The sequence below is a fragment of the Salarias fasciatus genome, chromosome 1 (genome assembly GCF_902148845.1).
Source record: "Salarias fasciatus chromosome 1, fSalaFa1.1, whole genome shotgun sequence".
Lineage (NCBI taxonomy): Eukaryota > Metazoa > Chordata > Actinopteri > Blenniiformes > Blenniidae > Salarias > Salarias fasciatus.
This window is the reverse complement of record NC_043745.1, coordinates 29094391-29121631: the sequence shown is the minus strand read 5'-3', so window position 1 is coordinate 29121631 and position 27241 is coordinate 29094391. Positions and strand designations below refer to the sequence as shown.

The 27241-nt window shown below is 41.8% G+C and overlaps 1 protein-coding gene across 1 annotated transcript; it reads left to right on the top strand.

Annotated features, from left to right (window-relative positions):
• The first annotated feature begins 688 nt into the window (after positions 1 to 688).
• On the top strand, positions 689 to 24518 carry pla2r1 (phospholipase A2 receptor 1). The gene is made up of 30 exons (XM_030098355.1): positions 689 to 1140; positions 2760 to 3140; positions 3271 to 3444; positions 3734 to 3898; positions 4339 to 4452; positions 4714 to 4863; positions 5123 to 5317; positions 5400 to 5563; positions 5689 to 5799; positions 8525 to 8637; positions 8752 to 8921; positions 9018 to 9226; positions 10598 to 10743; positions 11656 to 11740; positions 11836 to 11971; positions 12051 to 12086; positions 12823 to 12983; positions 13879 to 13943; positions 15112 to 15218; positions 15293 to 15429; positions 15689 to 15806; positions 15885 to 16024; positions 17722 to 17863; positions 18288 to 18523; positions 19735 to 19915; positions 20032 to 20166; positions 20887 to 21009; positions 21087 to 21263; positions 22961 to 22996; positions 23253 to 24518. Exons 1-30 carry the CDS (start codon positions 996 to 998, stop codon positions 23468 to 23470), a joined length of 4470 nt encoding a protein of 1489 aa, XP_029954215.1. The 5' UTR covers positions 689 to 995; the 3' UTR covers positions 23471 to 24518.
• Positions 24519 to 27241: the final 2723 nt, after the last annotated feature.

Below are 27241 nucleotides of genomic sequence, written 5' to 3'. Positions count from 1 at the left end.
TGTGTAGTCCTGTATAATACCCAGTACCTTCACTGAAAGCACTACTACTAAGTTTGCACTCAGAATAACATCTGCAGGAGAGCACTGATATCTCCCTCCCAACGCGCACACACACACACACACACACACACACACCTGACTGGAAGAAGGATGAATCAAGGCATCAACAGGTTTCTGTAGCTGCACCCACATCTCACTGAGCAAGGCACCAGATATAAAGAACACTGAAGTTGGATGGTATCAGGAGAAGATGTGACATGATGCGAAATGAACACATTTCTGTTGAGAAGGGTCAAACTGCTCCGGATGAAACTAAAGAATAAAGACTGACTTCAATTTGAAGGGGCCATGCTTGTTTTCTAAGTCCAGGAGTCTGTTCTATACATTTAAGGAGAGAGAGAGAGAGAGAGAGAGAGAGAGAGAGAGAGAGAGAGAGAGAGAGAGAGAGAGAGAGAGAGAGAGAGAGAGAGAGAGAGAGAGAGAGAGAGAGAGAGAGATGGATATCGATGCTAAGAATTATGTTGTCCTCGTTTTTTGGGAATTTTCCCGAATATATGCTTTAACGTCAAAGTGCTAAAATGTGCTCCAAAAAGCGCACACATGGTGAACATATGTCCAGGTCAGAACTCTGCACATTCCTGAGATTTATACATTCGCAACATTGCGTCTCGCGGCTCCCCTTTCTTCTACGGACGCTCGGAAAGGGACAATTCGTTAAAACAGCAGGTTTAACGGCATTTCGGAGGAGAACCGAGCGGGTCCGGGCGCGCGGGCACGCGACGCGCCGCTCCTCCGTCAGACGTGACGTCGCCGGTTCCCCCGCTGAAAAACTCAACTCGGCCCCAACTTTTTCTGCACGGGAGAGAAAAAAAAAAGAAGAAGAAGAAAAAAAACACAACAACAACACACTCTGGGAGCCAGAAATAGTCTCTCTGTGACCGGGAGCATCGGAATGTGCGGACCTTTGCTCTCCGACGCCTCATCCCGCCGTCGAAATGTTCCCGCAGTTGCGTCTTCGCGTCGACTCGGTGGCTTTTGTGGCGATTGTTTGCGTAACTGTCCTGTTGGGGCAAAGCTGCGCGTGTGAAACCGAGGAGGACGATGAGGTGCTGGAGGAAAAACAGCTCATGGAGTTATACAGTAAGTTACAGGCATCTGCTGCAAAAGAAAAAAAAAAAAAGAAAAAAGCTTTAAATGTTTTGTACTGTTATAACGTGGCAGAAAATTATGTAACTGCATCGAGGCAGAGGATGGCTTTCACTGTTTGTTCAACTGTCTCATCCAAAATAAGTTTCTGAAACCTTCCTTGTTGTCATCATCATGTCATGACCACATTAAGCAGTGTTTGACATTTCTGCCCTGTGTCTGTTTTAGTAGTGCGTTGTTTTCTTTACTGTCTTTGTTTTTCATGAAAAAAATCACATTACACTCAGTTCAGATCAAGCAGTTATTGTGACAATAAAAGGGTGGACTTATTGCCACTTACGGTAATCAGATAAAGTAGAAATAAAATCAATGTAAGCTGAAAATGTCTAGTAATTCAGTTATAAACGGAAACAAAGCTGTTTGCATTTCCAAACTCTGAATATATGGACATATTTCAGCCTCATTTTTGTTTGATGGAAATGATCTGCTGCCTTACTTGCAACATCTGCCTCCTCCTCCTCATCATCATCATCATTGTCACAATATATTGAGATAGCATCAGATTTTCACAATTCCCCAAGTGAGGACTGTCTATTTACATTAGTTTTTTTGTGCGTTGTGCTCATAAAACAGAGGAAGGACATCCGGACACTGCAAATGACTCTCCTTTGATCTCATAGACTTTTAGCCTGTCTTATGTTGGCCGTTCACAGTGACACCTTTTACAAATAATCCGTCCCACTACTTAAATTCAACACAAACAATTTGCATATTTTTCAAAGATCCAATAACGTTATTGCTTCTATTATTCAGTAATTTAATAGTGACATGAAAGGAAAGATAACTCTTTGAGCTGTGTTCATGTCAGCCATTTGTAAATAGTCAGTATACATCCTCTCTTTTGTTTGAGTATCTAGTTACACAGTGAGACCGGCATTTGTTTCAGAACAAAGGATTTAGTCAATCCTTCTTCTTGCTTGAATGTGAGTCCATTTAGGAGTCATCTTATTCAAACTGAAAACCGGTCAAATAGTCCATACATCCGTCTGCTATACTGCTTAATCCAGCTGAGGGTCTTGGGGATGCTGGGGCCAATCCTAGCTCACTATGGGTGGAGGCTGGGTAAATTCTGGATCGTCTGGTCATCAGTCCATCAGATGGAGAACACCGAGATAGACTACCACACATTTTAACATTCACATGATCATAAATTGCAGCATAATTGCATAATTTGCTTCAGTTGCATGTTTTTTTGGTATTTAGGTGGAAACCAGAGTCAGAAAGTGCATGCATGCACAGGAAGAACATTCATGCTCCACACAGACAAGTCCCCAGTTGTTACCTCTCCTCAGTTCCACATGTAATTCTAAGCCACAACACAGCCATATTGAAATATTGATGAGTAGAAATCTATTCAAAAAAGTGTCCTTTTGCACCTTTTCGAATTTTAAATGATCAAACTGTATCCAGATCTGCTTTTTTTTTCAACCACACAGCACAAATCATCATTCCCTCAACCCTTTTCACTCAGCCTTATCTGCTCCTTCCACCTCCTCTTCCTGTCTCTGCTCATCTCAAACACATCTCCTTGTTTCTCCTCCCTCTCTAAACAGGAAAAGGTCTGTTCATCCTGGAGAGCGAGCCTCTGAAGCGCTGCATCAAGGCGGACTGCTCCAACCTGGTGCTGGAGGACTGCGAGCGCCCGACGCGCCGCATGCTGTGGAAGTGGGTCTCCCGACATCGCCTGTTCAATCTGGGCACCAGCACCTGCCTGGGGCTCAACATTTCGGACACGACGCAGCCTCTCGGCACGTTCGAGTGTGACATGGACCTCCCGCTGCTGTGGTGGCGCTGCAGCAAGAACATGCTGTACGGGGCGTCGCAGTGGAAAGTGGCAGTGGCTGGACGCCTGGTGGTGGTGAAGAAGAACGTTTACCACGAGTGGAAAAGGTACAACAGTCCAAGAGAGGGCCCCTGTTCATATCCATATGAAGGTGAGAGCCTGAAGTATCCTAGTGTGGTGACATTTTCAAATTCTTCACCCACATAGAAATGATCTCAGCTAAACTCTGAGATGTGTGTACAGTCCCTCCATATCATGATCTGGATTGTTTTATTTTACAGAAATACACACTTTGTTGGGAAATGCACACGGGATGCCCTGCACCTTCCCTTTTAAATACAACAACAAATGGTACTACGAGTGCACTACTGAGGGCCGTGAGGACCATCTCCAGTGGTGCGCTACCACCACTCGCTATGATGAGGCTGAGAGATGGGGCTTCTGTCCGGTGCCAGGTAACTGCAGTAGAATTATGAAGCTGTTCCATGAATGGGTGAATGCTTCAACCCCTTTCTTCCAGGATAATTTTAATTTTGAATATCTGGTCATACTGAGAGGACTGAGAAGCTCATGTTATAAGTATGTGACTCACCGGTGATTCTGATCTGTGATCAGTTGATTATACTGTGGACGTCCTGAGGGCCATTATGATGATTAGTATATGAACGGAAAGCTCTATTTCACTGCTTTCAGCTAGATTCAAGCTTTCAGAATGACTTTGACTGTTATGGATTTTATTCACAGACTCCAGCTGTGACCGATTCTGGGAGTCAAACCAGGAGCTGCAGGCGTGTTACCAGTTCAACCTGTATACCATCTTAACCTGGAGTCAGGCGCTGTCGACCTGCCAGGCTCAGGGCGGAGACCTGCTCAGCATCACCAGCCTGGCCGAGTACAGGTACATCAGAGGTAGGCTGAAAAAAAAAAAAAAAACACATACAGGCGGAATAAAGCTGCAGCTGCACTATAAGCACAGTACAGCAAAGCCATGATCAAGATGCAATGTGTGCAGAAAGGAGAATTGGTTACTCTCCCCGTATGCATCCCAGCATCTATGCAGCTTCATCCAACCACACACCTCTGGGAAAGTTTGAGTTTTGAACTGTGGAGGAGAAATCAGAGTAACAGTTACAATAGAAAGGCCCCCAAGCCGAACCCAGACAGGCACATTCACACTAACCACTACACCCTGCAGCCCGGGACCCCAAAAGCTCTTAACAAAATGTTTTCACGGGAAATTCCTCAGGAAGTCCAACATCAGCCAGACTGTGTAGCGTGCCGTGTGTGATCTCTGGTTTAACAGCATCAGCTGTGTCTTGATGCATGATTTTTGGTATTTCTCCCGACAGATCGGCTGGCGAGCGTTGGAGCAATGGTGTGGATCGGGCTGAATCACCTGAAGGACGGACATGGATGGCAGTGGTCTGATGGAGCACCTCTGACTTTAGTGAATTTCACTGGAGGTAGAGATTGTCTGTTCGTTCGAGAGGAAAATGCCTACTTGGTGTGATTTTAAGTTGATTCGATGTTTGTGTAGTGTGTGAATCACTTGCATAAACTATATTTATTCAAACAAAAGTCGATAAATGGCCCATGAAGCCAAGGGTCTGAATTCCCACAAAGATATTGGGCTTCAGTTGAAAAATGTCTTATTTGGGGCTTTTTGGACACCAAAGGATGAGAAAACAAACTGAAGGTTTGTGTCTTCGCTGTGTTTGCATCAGCTCTCCCCGTCAGCCCGCTGCAATTCGACAAGCAGTGCGGCGTGTACAACTCGGCGTTACGCGGTCACTGGCAGAGTCTGTCCTGTGAGTCTGCTCTGCCGTACATCTGCAAGAAGACGCCCAACAACACCCGCAGAGCCGAGCCTCTCGGTAAGAGCACACAGTAGAGACACAAATACTTTTCATGAACAGAAACTATTTTGATGTCTGAGTGCAAAACAAGCTTTTTTTAGGGACCAGGGTTGTATTTTTTTTGGCTTGAGCAGCTGCACTGCACCTGGAGAGTTAACTTTTTGACCTTCCTCTAAGCTGCACTGTTGGCGGCTAGACCAAAACAATGTCTGCTGTGAATGTGTATTATTCTGTTCTGTTTTCATCTCTCCCCTCCTTCCACACTCTGCTCTCACAGAGAACTGGCAGTATACTCATACGGAGTGCGCAGACGGCTGGCGGCCTCATAACGGTTTCTGCTACAGGGTGCTCTCAGAACCAGGGGGAGGCACCTGGGAGGAGTCGTCCCGGGCGTGTGGCGCTCTGGGCGCAAACCTCACAAGCATCCACTCCTTGTCTGAAGTTGAGATGCTTCTTAACATCCTGGCAAACTGTAAGAGACTACAAATACACCACTGTGTGCTTGTTGTAGATGCTGAATTGTGTTTGTGTGTGGATGTTCTCGTGTTTCACAGTTTCTGGAGACAGTGCGGAAGTGTGGATTGGTCTTCGGAAGCCGCCGTCGCATGCAGCCGTGGAGTGGTCCGACGGCTCACCTGTGACTCTCACCCCGTGGCGCCAGTACCACCCCCGTCATCCTGTGCTCGACACGGCACTGTGTGTCAGCGTGGACACAACGGTAAGAAAATCAATGGCTTTAGATATACGTCTTGCCTGTTCTCTGATTATTGACCTTTTATTCTGTGTGTAAGTGTTGTGCTGGGCGTAGCCCTCGTGAGAATAAACTGACCGCCTGTTTTACAGAAAGGCACCTGGCTGTTGACCTCATGTGAGAAACGTTTGCCTGCCGTGTGCAGAAGACAGAGCAGCGACCCTGTTGACCATGGTGCCACCTGGGATGAGGGTTGTCCACAGGTAGGAAGACGACTGCATGTGCCTGAAGGTTTACATGTTCCTAACAGTGACTCCCAGTCATTTCCTGCAGACTTGCTCTGGAGCCAGTAGTAAACACTACTCACCTGTGAGCTAAGTTTAATGTAACCCCAACCAAAGCTGTGTATCTCTCTAATAGGAACCTCCTGCTTGAGGTCAGTTATTGATTGATGACTTGGATGACTAATCTTGATTTGCGCCTAACAAAACTTGTTGGAAATCTATGAAAACAGCAACATTTACAGCAAAGGCAAAACTTCACTTCCATGGCAGTTTATAAGGTTATGATTATTATGAAAATTGTTGGAAAAATAACCATAAAATAGTCTTTCACTTGTCCACATTACTGAATATTATTTTAGGAAATAGTTCTGATAAATGACTCATGTACGTAATTTAGTTAAAATCATTGAAAAATTAAGAGAAGGAATCATGGTGCTGATGAACCCTCTTCAGTGCGGAACGAGCCTTCGGACATTTGACACCATCGCACCGGAAGAGTTAAAAGCAGGAAAAAAATATTTTTACTTTCAAGAATCGGCTAAATTCTTGGACCAGACTGTGGTAATCATATTTTCAAAGTGACCTCTTCCAGGCAGATTTTCTGCTCTGCTGCAATGCTCAGTGTCACAATAGCGCCATAGAAATCCGGCCTCACAGCAGACGGAGCCTCACGCCTGCTGCTGCCGCTGCAGGTCAACTTCAGAGCGAGCTGCCCCTCCAGAAGCACAATGAGCTGATTCACTTGGCTGCTGACGTATTGTCTGGCATTCGTGTTGCTCCTTGACACTGTTTACAAGAATATCAGACTCCTGAGTCATCAGGCTACTTCATGCCCTGGAACATGAGGCCTGAAATTGCCCTGAAGGCACCGTATCGGAGGACATGCTCCAGCAGTCTGTGATGATTCCTGCTGCGGTCTGAGCAAACAAAACTCAAATTCCTTCATTATATGTGTCATTTGAGGTAAATCGGTGTGACGACGTGTAAGGCTTTCCTTCACTTGAAATGAGTAAATCATTCAAAGTCATATTTCAGGTCTGAGGAAAGTGTTGAGGAAAGAATGAGTGTTAGTTTTGGCTTTAATACTGCTGGAGGTAGATGGAATGTTGAGGAGAGGCTTATTAACAACACTTGTCAAAACATTCTTGCTGCACTTCAATACAAATTGATATCACATATGGACCAGGAAATTATGAATTGTACATTGTCTAGTCCAGCACCGAAAATACGATTTCATTCATTCATCGCTGTATCTCTTGAATCATTTTCATGGGGTTTGAAAACAAGCAACAAACTAATTTGGAAAATGGGAGGAGTATATTCGGCTGAAATGTAGTTACAACACAGCCACTCAAGTACAGACACCAGAAAAATCTACTCAAGTAATTGTACAATGTTTTTGCCACCATTGAATTTAAAAAGATTTACTTGAAAAAATATTGAAACCCACAGAACTTTTTCAAATTTTCTCACATTATTCTCAAAAAATTTAATGTGTGTTTTCAGGCTTTTGCGTGATAGAAGAGAAAGAGCATAATTGAGAAGTGAAAAGAAAATGTTACATAGTTTGTTTCTTTACTAATAAAAATAAGAAAAATGTGGCATTCATTTGCATTCTGAACTATTGGAACTGTAATATCCCTAAATAAAGTTCATATTGCCTTTCGAAGATGTTCAGTTAGTATTAGAATCCATATGTGAATATGTTACTGGTGGGTAAAATACAGCTGTTGAAAGCCTCAGAGGTTTGTTGAAGAACAAATAACAAGAGAAACATGGTATCCAACATACAGCTCAGGGATGAAGTTGTACAAAAGTTTAAAGCAGGGTTTGTAACAAAAAAATTCTCTGAATCTGAGGCCTTTTCTCAGAGCACTGGACAATCGATCATCAGAAAATGGCTCTAAAAACCTATCATTGGTGTCCACTTTACTTCACATGCCAGGCGAGGAGAGCGACAGATTAGAGAAGCAGCAAAGAGTCTCTTGGTAACTCGGGAGGAGCTGCAGCTCGGGTGGGACTATCTGCTATCGGGCCCGCCACCAGCACTGCAGAAAGAAAGACATCAGAATTCTTGACTGCAGTTGTCCACAAGTGATGTAGTGGACGCAGCAAACATGTGGAAGAAGGTCTTCTGGCCACCTTGAACACAAAGAATGGACCAATCACAGACCTATATCTCATTAAAGAAAGCAGTGGCAGGACTTGAAACTTGATTTTCATAGATGGTCTCAATCTAATTCGACTGAGCTTGAGCTGTTTTACAAAGAACAATAGGAAGAAATTTCAGTTTCTAGCTTTATGAGTGTACTACCACAACAAGATCAGATTTTTTTTGTCACTAACATGTAACACATTTGTTGATACATGCTTATCTACAAATCTGCTTTGGTTTCAAGTCCTTGTTGTTTTTCCTCTTGGACTTGGAACGAGGACAAGCTCCTGGACAGTCTTCAGTTTGTTTCTACTCAAGTAGCTCAACTTTCCAAGAATTCTTTCACAACACCAGATTTCGGAAATAATTTGCTGGATATGTATTCTTGTTACCACTGGTTACTTTTATGATCCCTGTGTTGCGCCGCTGTGGCTGTCTTGCTGTCTTGACCAAGCCCTCCTTGAAAGGCACATTTCATCTAAACCAGCCCAGGATCACTGTATTACACCATTAAACAGCAGCAGTTTTTTTTTTCCTTCTTCTTTCCAGGGCTGGAAGCGATATGGCCATTCCTGCTACATGGTTACAAGTCATGAACAGAGCTTTGAGTACGCTCAGATGGGCTTTTACTGCAAATCTCCGCTCCTCACTGTGGAAAACAGGTGGTTTATTGAGCGGCCCCTTTATTTTGTTAACAAAAGATGTATACTTTTCATGTTTTGGCAACATTCGAGCCCATCTCCTCATGTGTCGCTTCTTATTCCTGGTGCTGGCAGGTTCGAGCAAGCATTTGTCAACAGTTTGCTGAATGAGAGAGGCGCCAACAGCAGCACGTCCTACTGGATCGGTCTCTCTGACACCAAATCCAGCGGAGAGTACATGTGGCCCCATCACAACGACTCCTTTTTGCCGCTCACCTTCACAAACTGGAACAAACACCAGCCAGGTAGACCGTGTTCACATGATAAAGTGTGCTGTGATTTCGTATAATGAGGGATTTGATTTGACATGAAGCCCCTCGCCGATCCTCTCTTGTTATCAGTCAGCGCTGGCGGCTGTGTGGTTTTGTCCGGCGGACCCGCCCTGGGGCACTGGGAGGTGAAAGACTGCAAATTGCACAAGGCTTTGTCAGTCTGCAAGCAGAGCGTCAGCAGTTACCATGATGTTGAGCTGCCGCAGCACCACATCGATGCCTACGCCCCCTGTCCTGCAGGATGGGAATCACACTCCGGCCTGCTGCACTGCTTCAAGGTCAGATCGTCTTTAATTTATTCAAAACCTCTTTTCAGCTTTGTCCCTGGGAAAAGCCTGGTTTTGCTTAATAATGATTGTGCAAGCACTGAATGACTTAAATTCACTAACTTGTGACATTTTATGCAGTTTATTTTCAAATTAATGTAATTAACTCAGATATAACAGTACCACTTCGTAAAAGTGCAGTGACTCTCTGAACTAGGAGGTGGAAGACTGACTTGAGGTATGAGTAAAAATAGAAATTTACAACTATTCATTTCATTCCAACATTATCAAATCCAGTTTTTAACTTAGAAAAACTTCATAGCTCAATATAAATGTTAATATGATGAGTTTAATTGTTTAATGTGAAATGAAATGCAAAAACCAGTGGTGGGAGTTTAAAAATTATTATTCAAATTGATAATGGCCTTTCTAATAAACCAAATTTTTATGACATTTCAGATTTTGATTTCAAAAAAGCTAATTGTTCAATTCAGTTAAGTTGGAATTGGTAGATGAATCAATCGATCAGGAGATTAACTTACGTCAACGCAACAAACTAATTATTCAGATTGTTTATTCTAAACCTTTTCTATGGACAAGTGTGTGATGCACAAAGCTGTGCTCTTAGTTGCATTTTCTAAGTTTGGCCTCTGTCTCACGTGTCTCATCAGTTATCGGGAGAGGAGGATGAGGATTTGGCTTGCAAATAGTAGCCTTATTAAAGTAAACGGCCGTAACCACCCTGAACCAAAACAACAGGGCTGCCGGCGACTTTAGCTCGTTGCGTGTTCTCCAGCTCTCGGTCTTTCGTTCCAGTTCTCCTAAACTCAGCCCGTCACTCACCTGCCCTCTGGCTTATTTAACAAGGGACAGTGGGATCATTGAAACCAGAATGTCTTTTGCGAAAGGAACCTGAAATGCCTCGAACCATCACCAGTTGTTGCAGACTTGTTTTCGTGACCAAAATACAAGAAGCCTGACATCTAACCATTTACTACATAGATTTTAAGAGATGTGTGTTTATTATGTTTTTGACCAATCTAGTGGTGAATAGCTTCAATTATGCTGAATAGAGGAATATTTTCATCCTTCTGCTATTAAAATAAGATAGCTGAAGAGGGATGTAGGTACATTTTCACCGCTGAGCACAATATATTGTCTTGATTCAATTTTGAGTTATTTTTGTGACAGTTGATTATTATTTGATTATCAATCAGTCTCTGAAAGGCCCATGTTTACATCAGGGCCTCCACCGGTATGTTGAGGTTGTTTTCCATCTATCTTGACTCTTTGGTCACAACAGTTGCTGAATAATTTTCGGCTGTTTGACGAATTGGAAAGAGCCGTTTTGAATTGAGTGATCTGTCTGTGTGTCTCTCCCAGGTGTTCCACGATGAGAAAGTCTTGATGAAGCGCTCCTGGGTGGAAGCAGACTTCTTCTGCCAGGCCCTGGGAGCCCAGCTGGCCAGTTTCCATCACTATGAGGAGCAGGTGTTTGTTAAGCAGCTCCTCAGTACCATGTTTGAAGGGTTGGTACAGCCCCGCGGGGCTCATCAGTGCAGGAATGTTATAGGAACTGATAAATGCATCAGCTGAGGTGTTCCTCCACTTTATGTGCATAGCGCGGTGAAGTTAACTGCTGCCTTTGGAAAAGGAATAGTGATTTGAAGATGAATACTTCTGCAGGGATAATCGAATATGCCGTTAAAACAAGACTTAGAAAAGTTGCAGCACATAAAAAAGCAATAAAGCAAGATATTGATGAGCATATAGAAGTTTTTTTTTTTTATTTATGAAGACCACTTTTTTAAATGAATGTACTTTTGGAAGGTTTATGAGTCTTCCATGCCTGTCCTCAGAGGACAAATCATCAGTTATCAGGGTTTTATGCTGCATATTCATCCTCCACCTTGTACTGTAGGCGAAATGTGAAAACACTGAAATGTTAATATGAAATTTTTAACATTGAATTGCATATTCAAAACATAGAAGAATAACAAGTAGGCTAAAATTCACATCATCCAGACTATTAAAGACATAAGGAAACACTAAAATGGACCAAAATCCTTAAAACTGTTTTGAGCAAAAACTTTTAAAGTGTGCTAAATTTTCTAGATATTTCCGTTTAACTTATCCAGCTCTTATACAACATACTCATAATGCTGCATAATGTAGTTAGGTCAAGACAATGGATTTCGGTAAAATCTAAACAAAAGAATAATTACTTTTTACATAAGCATTAGTGATCAGTGATTGAAAAGAAAGTTTTTAAAGTGTAATGCGATAGGAAAACTTTAATGAAACAAGTGATTTTTTTTTCCCAAAAACCTTTGACAGAGAACATCACTGACTGCATGTGCACATTTTATACGGTTAAGATGTTAAACGGCTTTTGAACACTTGTGTTGCAGTAAGTGTGTGTTCTTCTTCTCTTCTTTCAGAACAGAGGGTCGCCATTTCTGGGTGGGTTTAAATAAGAGAGACCCTGAATATCTTGGCTCCTGGGAGTGGTCCGATGGTTCCCCTGTAAGTGAAGACGGGTGACAGCTTATCGATTCACTTATCGAGAGGATACATTGTAAAAGATTACAGATTTGTCTGGTGTGTGCCGTTCTGTGCAGGTAGTGATGTCCTTCATTGAAGATAGGAATGACGAGGATGACAGGAGGGAGTGCGCCGTGTTCAGTGACCTGACCAACACCGTCATACCTCAGCCCTGTGACGCCCAGCACGAGTGGATCTGCAAGGTGTCCAGAGGTAAACACCCTCAGAGCGACACTCAGCTCAGCTGCTTCAACGTGTAGTAGAACGTCATTGACTGAATCTTCTATTGCAGGTGATCAACTAAAAAAACCCTACTGGTACACAGAGCGTGAGTACACTGCAACTATTTATATCTACTAAAAACAAGTTCCACTCAATACAAAATCATGGACTGTCGGGACAATGCTGACATTAGAAGCAGATCAAAAATGGAGGGAATTCTTAAAGAGCGGCTGTGTGATATGCCTTGAGGAGTTTAACAGCACATCGTCTGCAATGCTGCTTTGTGATTTTGCCTCTTTCTCAATATCAACAGAGCATTTTTTTACCACTGCAGTCTGTGATTGATTTAATCTCTGTTTTTTTCTGTTAGAATAAAACTTTGTTTTCTTGCCCTCTGGTGACTGAATGTCAATTCTTGCATGCGTGGAGATTCATGTTGGATGGCTGGAAGTCTAAAGACAGTAGCGTTGGCATTGATTTTGTAAGCGGCGGTGTTTAAATGAGGGTCAGGGACTCTGGTGCTGATCTCGGCTGACTACGGTGAAGGCAGGACGTACCTGCGACAGGTTAGCGCTCTCACGGGGAACACACGGAACGACACACACAGACAAGAAATCTAATCACAGTCGAACCTTTTCAGTCACCAGTTGACTTCAAATACATGCTTTAGGACTGTAGGAGGAATTCAGAGAGTGTGTTTCAATGCTTTTGTTGCAGCGTAGGAGCAAATGGGTTTTCATCGAAGTAAATCTGAGACAGCAAAATAAAATAGTTTCCCGCTATTAAGTGAATTATTGTCTGTTATTTATTGCTCCTGTCACTGTTTCTGCCCTCTGCCTCAGAGAGCGAGCCCTGGGTGTTTTACCGCGGAGCTGAATACCTGCTGGCCAAGCAGCCGTTTGACTGGGACGCCGTCTCTCTGGCCTGTCAGATGATGGGAGCCCACCTGCTGTCCATTCACTCCAGGGAGGAGCTGCATTTCATCAAGGATCGTCTGCGGCGGGTCGGTTTTCTTTTTGCTCTATAGATACATTAACAAATTTATTGTAAATTCAGATTTAATATATGAACAAAGATTGATTTTAAAGCCCCTTTTCCCTCTCATTTAAACATTAATGTATCAGTATTAGCATTTCTCTAACTCCTCTGTCTAGAAAGTAAGATTTCAGAGAGCTCCAGGAACTTATCCTTGACTGAGTTTTATGTGAGTTATGTTTTTCAGTATGAGATCCAGAAATGTTGACTCTCGACTGACATTGCAGGATTACTTTGCTTATAAATCTTTAGCGCCTCTTTTTTGTCATTTATTATCATGACTTTAAAAGCTGAGTTTCCCCTGTCCAAACGCTGCACGGAGAGCACAGTCCAAGAAACGTACCTAATCTCAAAGGTTTGTCCTCACTGAATGGGCTAGTGGCTCCATTCTTCAAACTGTTCACACTTGCTGTACAAAAAAAAAAAAAGCCCAATTGAATGTGAACACAGTTGACACACTCATTCCTCATACAACTTCAAGTGTTTACAGACACATATTGAAAAGCTAAAATACACCCAAATACAGAAGCTTTAATGCTCGAGTGCCTTCACACACTGGGAGTTCACAGAAAAGGCTGTTTGGGTATTTTTTTCAATGCCAGCAGCTTTTTGGACCGGGCTAAAGAAGTCTCTTGTGGTGTCGAGCCCTGAGAGGGGATAATAGGAACAAAACAAGGCAATGAAAGGAGGGAAGCACGGGCCAAGGAGGGAGCCTGAATGGAAGCTCATGTCAGGGAGGCTCTGAAAAGCTGATCCGGCAGCCCCGTGAAGACTGGATAGAAAAAGGGAGATCGCACAGTAAAATGCTTAGTCCAGTTTCTTTCCTCTTCTTGTGACTGTGCCTCCCCCCCCCCCCCCTCCAGCTCTCCCTCGGCCCCACTGACTGGTGGATCGGTCTGACCGTCGGAGCCCCGGGAGAGGACGTCAGGTGAGTGTGGCTTCTCTGCTGCTCACTGTAGAGAACCGTATGAGTGAAGTGATTTGGATGGACATTTTTTTAACTTTTGTAAATGGGGAACAAGTTATAAGTTGCTGATACAGTCATTGGTCCTGCAGCACCCTGACTGTGAAATGGATAAAGCAGGATAGAATACGTACGGATTGTTAAAAGACTGGAGACAAAATATGCAAGTCTGTCAGAAAGTAAACACAAGAGTCACTCCTCATCACATTATTTTAATAGAAACTAGATCAACACTTATCGTTTGTGTTTTTTATCACTTTACTAGTCTTAGATTGTTCCACTGTCGAGTTCAGCATATTTCCTTCTAAAGAGATAAAAACTGCTTCAAACACAGATATGACCCACAAAACACTGATGATAATACTGCAGCCTTCCTTAGAAAAAAATAAAGATTTTTTTTTAAATTATTTTCTGCCACACATTGAATTTAGGCCTTTCATCATACAAACTTTGTCTGCCTTCATAATGTGAAATCTATTGTATATCATCAGCTGTTACTGATGATATACAATAGATACTTATATTTTCTGTAGCCAGCTCTAGTAGAACTCAGACCTCTGTTCTCTGTTCATTAGGTATATATGTATCAACAACATGCAGGTTGAGACTGACCTGCTTAGCAGTGATATCACATGCAGTGTTTTAGCAGTCATAAATACAGTATTATACAGAAAGGGTACAAAACCATTTTTAAATAAATATTTGGCTACAGGTATGTACACACTATGACTTTGTCTGTGTGTAGTTTGAATAAATAACTCAGTAGTGCAATAGTGATTATTGGAGATTCAGAGACTGTACTATAGATTTCCAGATTCAGTTTCATTGTATGAATGAACTGTTCCTGATCCTGGTGGATTAAGTTCAAAGAGACCCTGTAACACCATCCAGCAGACTCTGGCTTACAGTTTATCATGGGCTAATCCACTGTTGTGCAATACTGGAAATATAATTGCAATATAATGAGAATGTTTTATGTAATAATAAAGTAGAGAAGGAGATTTCGAACCGACTTGAATTCATTATGAGATCATGAGCCAAATCCGAAACACCTCCACGAAAGCTCACTGACAATGCAATCAAATCTAGAATATCATATAAGATTTTCTTTCTTTCTTTCTTTCTTTTACAGGTGGAGCGATAAGACGACCATAGAATTTGGTAACTGGGCTGAGGGGAGCACCGCTGACGACGGCCTCAGCAGAAACAGGATGTGTGTCACCATGTCCTCTTCATCGGGTAAACAGCTGCACGAGCACAGATACATTCAGGGATGGCTGCACATGTTGATGTGTTCTCGCTTTGCTTTGCAGGCAAGTGGTCTTTCAGCAAATGCAGCGATCTTCATGGGTACGTGTGCAAGAGGAGGACTGTGTCTGTGGTGGAGACCCCCAGAGAGCCGCACTACATCGGAGGGTGTCCAGAGAAGTGGCTGTACTTTGGACACAAGGTGTAGACCAATGCTTGAACACACACACACACACACACACACACACACACACACACACACACACACACACACACACCACACACACACACACACACGGGTTTCACTAAACACTGAATCCTGATCATTCTGTCAAGAGTCCTGGTGGTGATCTGTGAAAACACTCATTTGCATTTCATAGCATGATGTTCATGTTTCGTGTGTGTGTGTGTGTGTGTGTGTGTGTGTGTGTGTGTGTGTGTGTGTGTGTGTGTGTCGGCAGTGTCTACTGCTTCATCTCCCTGACAGTCCAAAGGACGGAAAGAGTTGGAAAGACGCCCAGTCTATTTGCTCCTCATTTGAAGGCTCGCTCGTTGCCATAGAAGACGAGATCGAACAAGGTAGAAACAGAAAGCATCGATGGAGATCTCTGGTTCTTAACAACCATGTTTATCGTTATGTTGTCATTGTTCCTGCAGCTTATATCACCATGTTGCTCCAGGGGAGCGCCGTCGGCGTGTGGATTGGTCTGTGGGACGAGGACTCCTTGAAATGGACCAATGGAAAAGCAGTCAGCTACACCAACTGGTCTCCAGTCGAACCAAAGAACTATCACACTGTAAGACACACTGAAAACCTGATATTTACTCCCCCGCCCCCCATAAATTGCAAGAATAAGATGTAATGGTTATGTGCGTAGTCTTTTTAGGCATATTTCTGCTTTTGTGAGCGAAATCATGTCCAAAAAGGTTCTGCTTTATAACATATAAAGTCAAAATCTATTTATCTGCATTTAATTGTTGCACAGCTCTTTAGGGGAAAAAAAGGTTTGTTTATTTTATTTCTTTATTTATTTGTTCTACACAAATAAAAACATGGCATTTTTTGACAGAGTTTATAAAAATATTTCAAGTAGCAATTTTCCTCGCACCTTATTGCTTCATAAGCAGTAAGCAGAGATGGCTCTTTAAAAGTGAGTTAATTTCCACAAATTCTTCAGCTGTAATCACTGAGAACTTGACTGAACTGAAAACATTTTGCCGTAAGAAAACCCTGCCATGATTTACTGTGTGTAAGCCCATATTAGAAGTTGTAAATTACAAGCTTGTGTGAAAAGATTACAGGTGTAGTGTGTGTGCGTTTTGCTGGTGATAAACTATGAGGGTGAGAAAGTTAAACAAATTTCACAGTTACAGAAAAAAAAACCCACAACATGGTAGATGATCATTCTCAAATGTAATCCTGAATAACTACAAGAACAACAGAAAAATAAAATAAAAGCCTACAACAACAAAACAGAACATATCTTCAAACTGAGCTTCTGGAAGATGAAGAAATATCTCTCAGAACAATAACAACACCACAGCAGCAGCCATCTCTGCTTAGACGTGTGGGAAAATGTATTGCATGTGGTAAATCCATCCATTGTTTGTGCTGGAAAAGTCCTGATGTGCCACATGTATTTATGAATGGCACTAAATAGATAGTGCTGTCTGTTTGGTCCAGTCCTCAGTCTGCCCTGGATGTGAAATCAGCTTCCACCTGGTTGCATGTGATATCAAAGTTTTACTGGTTTAGTTAATGAGGCCTTTATTGTTTGTTTTTACTTTCTTTGGATGGTGGCGTCCATGGCAGAAAGTTTCTTCCTCAGTTCTGAAGCAGAGCTACGATTTGACATTAACTGAAATGGATCAACTTCTCATGTCTGAGACGATGTTTCACTTCATATCCTTCATCGGTTTCTGCCGTTCACTTGATTAGTCGGACGGGTCTCATCATGACGCACTCAGCTCTTCAGGACTTTCAGTTTTTTTAAGTGTTCTGTTCTACTTGTGGTCGTTCTTCTCCCTATAAAGTAATTTTTCACATTCCAAACGCTTGAATCTGGAGGATCAAGCTATATCTTTTAGATTTACTTAGGGTAGATTTGTTTGTGATCATTTATCCTCTCTGTATCTTAAGCAGTGATGTCTTAAACATCATACAGTAACAACAGCATCACAATGACCAGCAATCAGAGCCTCATGACAGCAGAAAACTAACTAATTTGCGTAAAAGTTTATACTTTCGACTCCTTTTCAGGCAGAGAATGCTAGAATATGCCTTTTTAGTTTGTCTATATCAAACCCAACATTTTATGTATTTCATTTTTTTCAAATGTAAATTTAACAACAACAAAAAAGCTCACATCATAACTAACATAGCGAACATCACATCATAACCCCGACTAATTTTGAGTTTCGGTGTCTGAACTGTCGTGCCAGCAGGTTTGTGTGCAGTATTCGTGGGTAATAAAATGTAATCTGTGATTTCCAGGAGGACGAGTGGCTCAGTGGATTTGTGGATGAGCCTCTCTGCACTGTTTTGTCCAACAACCATAACTTCCACCTGACTGGGAAATGGTACGATGAGAAATGCAGCGAGAGTGGGTACGGCTTTGTTTGTCAGAAACCTCAAGGTGAGGGTTCCTCGGTTTTATTCTGTCTGTCTCTCTGTCAGTGCTATCCTCAGTGTATCTCTGCACGTCATTTCCTCCCTTTGCTGTCAGACCACTCCAGCTTTTCAAACCCTGAATGCTCTTTTAAACTTTTTTTTTTCTTTTTCTGTCAGAGAGTGAGAAATAGTTGCTTCGCTTTCTGGAGTTCCAATCTAACACGGCTTTGACAGTTGTCAGTCACACACCGAAACCACTTCAAATTCCTCTTCTCATGGGGCCTTCTGCTGTTTATCAAATTGAAACCTTTCAATCTTAATTTTATGCGAATATTCTGACATTTTTCGGGATGTGCTTATTCACTTCTATTTTAAAAAAAAAACAAAAAACGATGAGTACCATTCTATCAGTAGCTTAACTTTTCTTTCCTTTGTTTTTCTCATTACAGACACGTCCAAACCTCCTACACACTCCTATCACCACCCTCTGCCTGAAAATATTGAGTACAGGAGCCGCAGCTACAAGGTCGCGTCAGGCAACATGAGCTGGTACGACGCCATGCACGCGTGCATCGAGAGTGACTCCGACCTGGTGAGCGTTACAGACGCCTACCACCAGGCTTTCCTCACCGTCCTCGTCAACAGACTTTCAGCCCCCCACTGGATCGGACTGTACAGCCAAGACGTACGTATCCGCGCCGATAGTTTATCAGTGTCGCGCTGTGTGTTTGTTCTGTGTGTGTGTTTGTCTGGATGTTCTGGAGCGTCATGGATGTGACGTATTTTGCAATCTGGGACTTTTGCTTCACTCTGGTTCTTCTGAAGAAATGCCTCTGGGGATTTTTCATGCATCTTGCAGCATTTGGGGAATTAAATTTTGTTTTTAAATTTTTTTGGTGCATAAATTTAACTTGCAGAACCAGAAGCAAAAAATATGAGCTAAAACCTTTTTGAAAGACTCATTTTTGACACCACAAACTGCAGAAAGTAACATGTACAATTACCAGCAACAAAGTATTTTTTTTTTTAAATGATACATTTCAGTCCCTTCACACTCATACGTATTCAATGTGACTGAAAATTGTGAATTTAATACATGTCATTTATATATCTTCATATTTTTATATAGCATGAAATCATCTGCTGATCTGTAGTTCTGTTCCAATAGCTCTAAATATTTGACACTGTAACTAATGTCGATTTAAAAACAAAGGAGAACTGAATCAAAATGAGAAAAAAGTTACACAAACTTTGAAAAATAAAAAGTGAAACAACATGTGGTTTAATTCACAGTGGTAGTGTTGTTGTTTGTAATGAACCTAAGGGTTTCGTGTTCCAGCCATGAGATTTCCCAGCAGACACTCTGAATTCAAGTAATGCTGATCCTCTGAGGAATGTCTCACTCATAGAGGAAGTGAGGGACTAATTCTACCGTCTTCATCAAACCCGAATGAAGTTCTTATCAACAGATACCAGCCAACTAATACATGCTTGAGTTATTGAAATCATGATGCTGTGAGACTGTGAGTCACTGCTGGGGAATCATTTGCTGAATTCCCCTTTCAGAAATAAACATCTCAGTAATTGAATTTTCCTACATTTGGCTTTTATATTGAGTTTATTTATTTATTTATTTTTTAGAAAAACACACATTGTATGAAACAATTTCAGAAAGAATGGATGAGAACAAACACTTAACTGAGTTGTGACAGTTTCTTAATGTTTATTCTACAAAATGATGACGATATGCTTTGAAAACGAGTACTTTGGCATTGCAAGGCGGAAAACTGAGACTGAGTGTGGTTGCTTTTGAACTGACAACACAGATTTGTTTCAGTTTTTTTTTAAGAAAATCAAGTGCATCTCCTCCCTCACAGTGACTGTGCTTTCTTTCAGAGTGGCATTAATTATCAGTGGTCAGATGGCAGCGACACGGTGTACACGCACTGGGACGCAGCAGATGACGAGGACGACTTTGTGGCCGGAGAGTGTGTGTACATGGACGTGAACGGAGGCTGGCGCCGAGCGGACTGCGAAACGCGGCTGACGGGAGCCCTGTGCCACGTTCCTCCACCGAGTCAGTTCAGAGCCAAGCGCTCGTCTTCACTGCTTCCCCTCAGCTGCTCCCTTTCTCTCCCTCACGTCCAAATGTGTGACGGTGCTCCCAAACGTTCTGCCTTTTCCCGCTCACAGCCAACAAGCCCTTCGTCTCGTATGAGCTGGCGTGTCCGTCCACTTGGGTGAAGTTTGGACACGGCTGCTACAACTTCGAGCCCATTGTGGAGAAACTCACGTTTGAAGAGTCGAGAGAACACTGCAGGCATAAAGGTAGCTCGCTTTGTTATTTGTATTGACGTGTTGTTTCATTTCCTTTCATGCCAAAGGCCGTGTTTGTCATTTGTGAAAGGAAAATTGAAAGAAGAAAAAGCATCTGAGGTTTTGATCATTTAACTCTGCTGTGACAGTGACATAGACGCCCCCTATATGTGAAATGGAGGAACTGCACCTAAATGTGCAGCGCTTGAAAAGACTGCTGATACTAATAAATTCTTCATTTATCACCCTCTGTGGCATCAGAGCTGTCACTTTACTTTCACTTTCATTTTTTAAATGGATAAATTTTGTGAAAAGAATTGTTCATTTAGAGAAGTATGGTTTAGATGAGAAGTCTTTCACACTCAGACGTGTTGGCCTTGGACTCTGAATGAGACGGTTGAACTTTGAATATTGTGTCGTCTTCTATTAGGATTGTTACCAATACTATTTTGGACAAAGTTCTAGTTTTTCATCAGGAAACCTCACATAAAGGGCAGAGCCATTGTTCCCTATGTTGCTTCATATTTAATTCTCAAAGACAATCAGACATTTATTCACATAGGACATTTTTTTGATGTCTCAACTAATACAGAATTTGTCAACACAAATTTTTTTAGCATGCATGAGATAAAAGCATTTGCAGCCTGTGTAGCATCAAAACACGTTTGAATAAAAAAATGTAATGATGTGGAGGCTTTGCAGTGACTTTAATGTGCCGTTGTCACTTTTCAGTCAACACTTCAGACGTCCTGACCATCGAGAGCGAGACCGAGAGCCGCTTCGTCCTGGAGCAGCTCTGGACGCTGGGGTTTTTCCACCAGACCTTGTGGTTGGGGATGTACTTCAACATCGATAGTGAGACTTTATTATTTCTCTGCGTCTCTCATGTGCACATCAGACCCATTTAACTCAAACATTCCACCTGATTTCAGCTGATTCCCTGGCCTGGGTGGACGGTTCACCAGTGTCATACACCAACTGGCCCGGCAGAGCCCCGGACCCCGGCCTGCTGACTGCAGACGCCTGTGTTTCCACCAGGGTGGACGACGGCGCGTGGCACCTGGCGCAGTGCACCGAAAGGCTGGGCTTCATTTGCAAAACCGTGTCAGGTAGGTTAAGTGAAGCCTCGCTGTTTTCCACTGGAAACCCTGAGGCTGTGAGTGTAAAAACTGAATGGACTCCGAGAACATGCCGGAATCATGATCTTCCAGTTTTAGTTTCTCACTTGGTTTATCTTGAGAGAGAAAAAAACAAAAAAACAAATAAAGATTAGGATTCCAGGGAGATTCTGTGCTCCTTTGCACCCTGCGCTGCTGATACTGTGATAGCGTTGTGACGTACCGTGATAATGATATGATTTTAAATACAAATTCAAGTAGGCACTTACATAGATGATATGAATGACTGTGCTTTGAAATGTTTTATTTCAAATAACGGAACTCTTTGTCTTTATCTTTTTGTCCTGTTTTACTCCAGCTGTCGTTATACTGTGTATTTTTTTTTCTTCTCCTCAACCACATGTGCATCTTCAGTTCCCTCCGGTATCACACTGTTGTTTTTCGGTCATTTTTCCTTGATTTTTGTGTTTGTTTTCCTTTGGACCTCTGTCCTGCAGCCACTAGGTATGAACTAATGCTGAACTATTGACGTGAAATACAATCTGCTTTAAACACTAGATATTTGAAATAGCAAATTACCAGATTTGGGAAGCCTTTTGTGTGGCGTCTTCCTGTCTGGCTTGAAATTGACGTTGCTTTAGATAAATAATAGATATTTTGTCAGCGGGGCGAGTCGCCTCACACGAGCATTGCCTCAATCCTACAAAACACCGAGTGCTACAACACAGCTTCTGTGAATTAAGAGTCAGCCATGTTCTGCCTTCACAATGCTCTCTGAGCTCCGTCCAGGGCGTCCTGATTAACTGTGAATTGATTCATATTAAGTCTGGAGCTTAAAGAGAGTGAACATTGGACTTAGAGCTGCCTAAATATCGATTGTCGTTGTTGAAGTCACATGTCTTGTTGGAGCGCAGACTCCAGATGTTAGCAGCGGACCTATTAAGTGCGACCTCCATTCACTTGTGTATCAGTGACCTTTAGCCGCCATGTTGCTGCTTCATTTGAGCAATTGGGGTCTCCTCTCCACTGTAAAGTGCTCTGACAAAGAGATGATCGTCGTTATTCACTCATAAAGTTATGTCAGGCCCTGAAACCCAAATAAACGTACCCCAGAAGTAGTTTGTGTTCTTGCCTGTGGGTTTCACCACGTCGAATGAGGAAGCAAAATCTGGTGTGAAATCCAAAAACATGTTAGTTTACCAAGGTAAATGTAGAAGTGGGGAGAAATTGCAACACGATCTGAAAATAAAACCAATGCGTCAACTTAAAGCAGGTGCGAGGACGATGAAATAACCAAGATGAGAGATGTGGTGCCAGGAGAAGAGGGAAGCTCAGACCGACAGGATGGGGCGGGTTTTATAGAAGATGTGAAAACACCGACCAACTGCATTCACACACACACACACACACACACACACACACACACACACACACACACACACACACACACACTGTGTGACTGTGACACACAGCTATGGCATTCAGAAAAGTCCTAAATAGGAAAACATTTTTAAAAAAATAATTGCCGTGGCCATTTTTTTTTTTCAACTAGATCATATTTCATGGAAAGAACTTCCAAGAAGCAGCGCCCGCGCAGATTTTCTCCATTCCTTGTATCATATGATCTGAACACCCCAGATGACACATGATCAGTGATATTGACTTTCGCTGTGCATGTTCTTTTGCAGATGTAATTACAGAGGTGGAGGCCAAGCCGCTAAATGGTAAAGTGCACCTTAAATCAAATAACTTGAAAACATTAAACAGATGCAGTGTGTCTTGTAGGAGAGCTAACTGTTTCTTATTGGGAGGAAATGCCTGCACCGGTGTGTGGCTGAACACGCACACGGTGCCTCGTTCACGGCACGTTCGATAGTGCTGTCGTTATTTCATTCTGTTGCATGTGATGACAGAAAGCATCACCTCTCCACACATGAAAAACAGCACGGCTGCATAAATCTCTCCTGTCTCCCGTCTCAGGTTTGCACCGCGGCGTCATCGTCGCCGCCGTCCTGGTGGCCGTGCTGATATTTGCCCTGCTGGCGGGGGCGATGTGGTTTCTGTACAGGAGGAACTCCACGCGTTTCCGTGGACTCCCGACGCTCGGCAGCGCCTACTACAGGCAGACTGGCTCTCAGACCGCAGAGTCCGACGGAAACGTGCTGATCACCGACCTGGAGGCTCACTCGGGGGAGTAGCGCCCGGCGAGTCCCTCTGCTGCTCCTGACGTCTCTCTGCTCGTCGTCCAGCCTCAGCTTCGGTCTGGCCGTCAGGCCCGGATGCCACAGGACACTGTGAAGCTGTGATGCTGACTCCTCAGGACAATAGTGGGATGGTGAAGGCAAACATTTCAGATCTCACCTGTTGGAAGGATTCCAGTTTCTCTGTTGATGTCTGAATTACTGAAGCGATGACGAACCACGTCCCAAAATACTGAGTTTAAAGCCGAGTGAGAAAATTTTGCTTAGATTGAAGAAAAGAAGCAGATCGTTATGTTGGTTAGATACGGTATTGAACGTTTATTGTGTGTTCTCATCTTTCATCCTTGGGATTTGTTTAGAAATCAACTTTGAAAAGCATTGAAGAAAAAAAAACTTTTCTATTTAAAAATAAAACAGGTGAAGGAAAAGTCTGACAATTTTGTACACATCAGACAAACTTAATGCCCTGATCAAGAGGCACATGGATGACCAAATAGAAATATGGACTTTTTTGCAGTTGTCAGTATTATTTTGATATTTTTTATTTCATTGTCTTACATTAAATGCTGTATATTGATACAAGAGGTGCCTGTATTTTCAGAAATATCTGAAGATGTGTAAGGTCTGACCGATGGATTAATTTTTTAGTGTAATCTTACTAGAGTTATGGAAACAGAAAACAATAGTTTTGTTTGCTGATGCAAAACAAATTAAGGGAATTGTTTGTTTTATTAAAGTGATTTTAGGTTGAATCATTTAAGTTTCAATGCTCAGTTGTGCTGTGTAATATGGAGGACAACATGTCCTGTTTGATGGTCCAATTCAGTCTGTCTGCCGCTTGTTTGCTTAATATTTCACTCATTTTTCCGCTGTATGGACACAATTCAGCAAAGGTAAAAAAAACCCCACCCCATCCACACATATCTTGTCTCCATGCTTTTTCCATAATATTGTCACGCCTTGAGTGTCGGATGAAAAAAACACCATGACAGCAGGTATTCATCAACACACTGTTACACCTTTAACCAGTTTTGAGTTCATTAAAAAAACCAACATGCACATATGTGGTTATTTAATTTTTTAACACTCCTATGTATTTAAAAAAAAAAAAACATCCAAGCAGGGAATAACAAAAATTTAACCAGTATTTTAGGTGTCTGCCTCTCAGATCACATCCGCCAGCAAAAAAATAAGCATTCCCTTTTAAAACAAAGTTGGGTGATAAAAAAGAAATGTAGAAGTTCAAAGCCTTCAGTCGTGTTGCCAGGTCAGAGTGACAAAACCAGATCATCAATTCAAAAAGTGCCCAAACAAAACATGTACACTTTTTAAAGTCCAGCCATGTTGCTATCAATGTTAAGGCTGTTGTAGGATTTAAAAATGATTACAAGTTCAATTATCCAGTGTGCCTTCCAAAAACCACATCTTCCAGACTCTGAATCTTATTGTTCGAATCACATCGAGCTTTTCGATATGAAGATCTTAATGATTTTCTCTTTTTTTTCTATATTCAGAGATAACCAGAGTGAAGGCCAAATTCAGATGAACGAACCAAGTTAAGATCATCGTAAATGTTATTGTAATTGTAAGCTGCAAACCAGGCTGGATGACAAATGCTCCTCATGCCAACTACAGAGGTCGAAGCGCGTCAGATGAAGTCTAAAGAGATTTTTAATAAACAATTATATCAAAATGTGGTTTTTATGGTTAAGCTATTTTATGATTAACCGTGTTAGACAAATTCGTCACCTTGAGGCTCTGCTCTCATTCAACCACAGACCTTGTTTCTGTAAAACAACAGTGATGAAAACATGGCAAAACAGAAAAAAATGATTCAACACTGAGTTTGAAACCATCTGGAGTACTTATAGAAAGTCTTACAGTAGTGTGATATTTGCTTAAAAATCTTAGTCATTATTTGAATCACCCATCGGCAATTATAGTTAAATATTTGTCTATGTTGTTGAAAACACAAAGGTATTAATTTCATAATAATTTATTGTTCATAGAAGATACAAAAGAGGTGAAAGTAAAATGTGCTCTGGTCTGATATGTTTGCTGCATCCAAGGCTGCAGGTGGGACAGTGGGTGTTCTCTTGCCTCACACTGAGAATATCAGTGGTTTGAACACCAACAGGCCCTTTCTGTATGGAGTTTGCATGTTATCTGCATTTGCCCCTAGGTGTGAATGTGAGTGTTTGTGTGTGTGTTTGCCCTGTGATGGACGAGGGACCTGTCCAGAGTGTGTCCTCCTGAACACACTGGGATTAGCTCCATCGCCCCCTTCCCTGCACAGGATTAAGCAGTTATAGAAGATGTATGGATACATAGAAAACCAAAGTCCAGCAGGCCTGAAGCCATCATTCTCCTGGAACAGGACAATGGAATCAACTAGGCTGTTCTTTTTATCACCAGGTAAGATAAAGTGTCTCTAACAAGGTTGGATTATCTCTAAATTCTTATCATCTGACAGTCAATAATCTGTTGGATGACCTCATTGTGTCGAGGACAAACATTTTCCCAACTCGAACAAAACAGGCCTTTGTGTAATCATAAAATAATCGCCTAATGTTTTATTGATCTCAGCAAAAACCCAGTGCAGGCCATTAGAGCTCCTACATAAAGGTATGAGTTCAGTGCTGCTGCACTGTCAATATCTGGCATCAGGATGTGGACTCATTAAAAATTCATGACAGCTGAAATGTTTACAAATAAAAAATCAGAACAGCAGCTCTGTGCGTGGACAAAATCAGAAATTGTATGGTGATCTTTGTGTTTCGGGGGGATTCCTGTTTCTGTTTGTAATTCTGTGGATTACAAAATGGGCGCATGCGTTTTAATTCACGGACACAAGAGAGTGGGTGTGAACTGTAAAGTAGATGACTGGAGAAGACTTCTGGGAATGTGTGGGGAGGAAGAGAGGACACCCACACCAAGCAGTCAAGTTACAGAGAGACACCAGGAAGAGGGATCATTGCTCCTTCAAAATAAAAGTACTGCTTATTTTTCTCTCCTAATACAAAGAATTTCCAATCATAAATGAGATCCAGACGTTCAGTATCATTTATTAAACAATATTTTATAGTCTGCAGTGATTAGGTGAATCTCAGACATTCTAAGTTAGTTTCCATATATTTCAGTGAGATGCTATTTAATGAGATAAAAAAACTGATCCCATCATATCTTGATTAATCTTTTTTTATTTCTTTTTTTTATAGCTGGTATTTCATTCAGTCTTCTTCTTTATTTCATTGAAAATTCTTTATTACTATTATTATTATTATTATTATTATTATTATTATTATTATTGGCTCTTGGTCACTCTCTTAACCTTCACTCACACCTGTGAATGCCATGCATATTCCAAGCTGTATTTTTGTCTAGTTTCTAAGTCGACATCTTTTTGAATAATACTTCATGTGTGAACCTTACTTAACTTTATTTATTTTAATTAAATAATTTTCGTTAAATAGTATATTATTAGTAGTATCTATTTTACACTGTTTTCTTGGATGTTGAATAAAAAAAACATACATTTGGGTTTTTTTATGCTTTTATTTTATTTATTTATTTATTTTTTTTTTTTTTTTTTTTTTGGGGGGGGGGTGCATTTCTCAGCTCAGAAACTTCATATGTTGTGACTCACTGTAAAGACAGGTCATATCTCGGACATGTGTGTCTCTTGTTTTCATGTCTCTCAGGTTTATTTTTGTGTGTGCGTCGAGCTGCGCCCTCCTCCACGCGCCGCTCCGCATTTAAAGCGGAAGT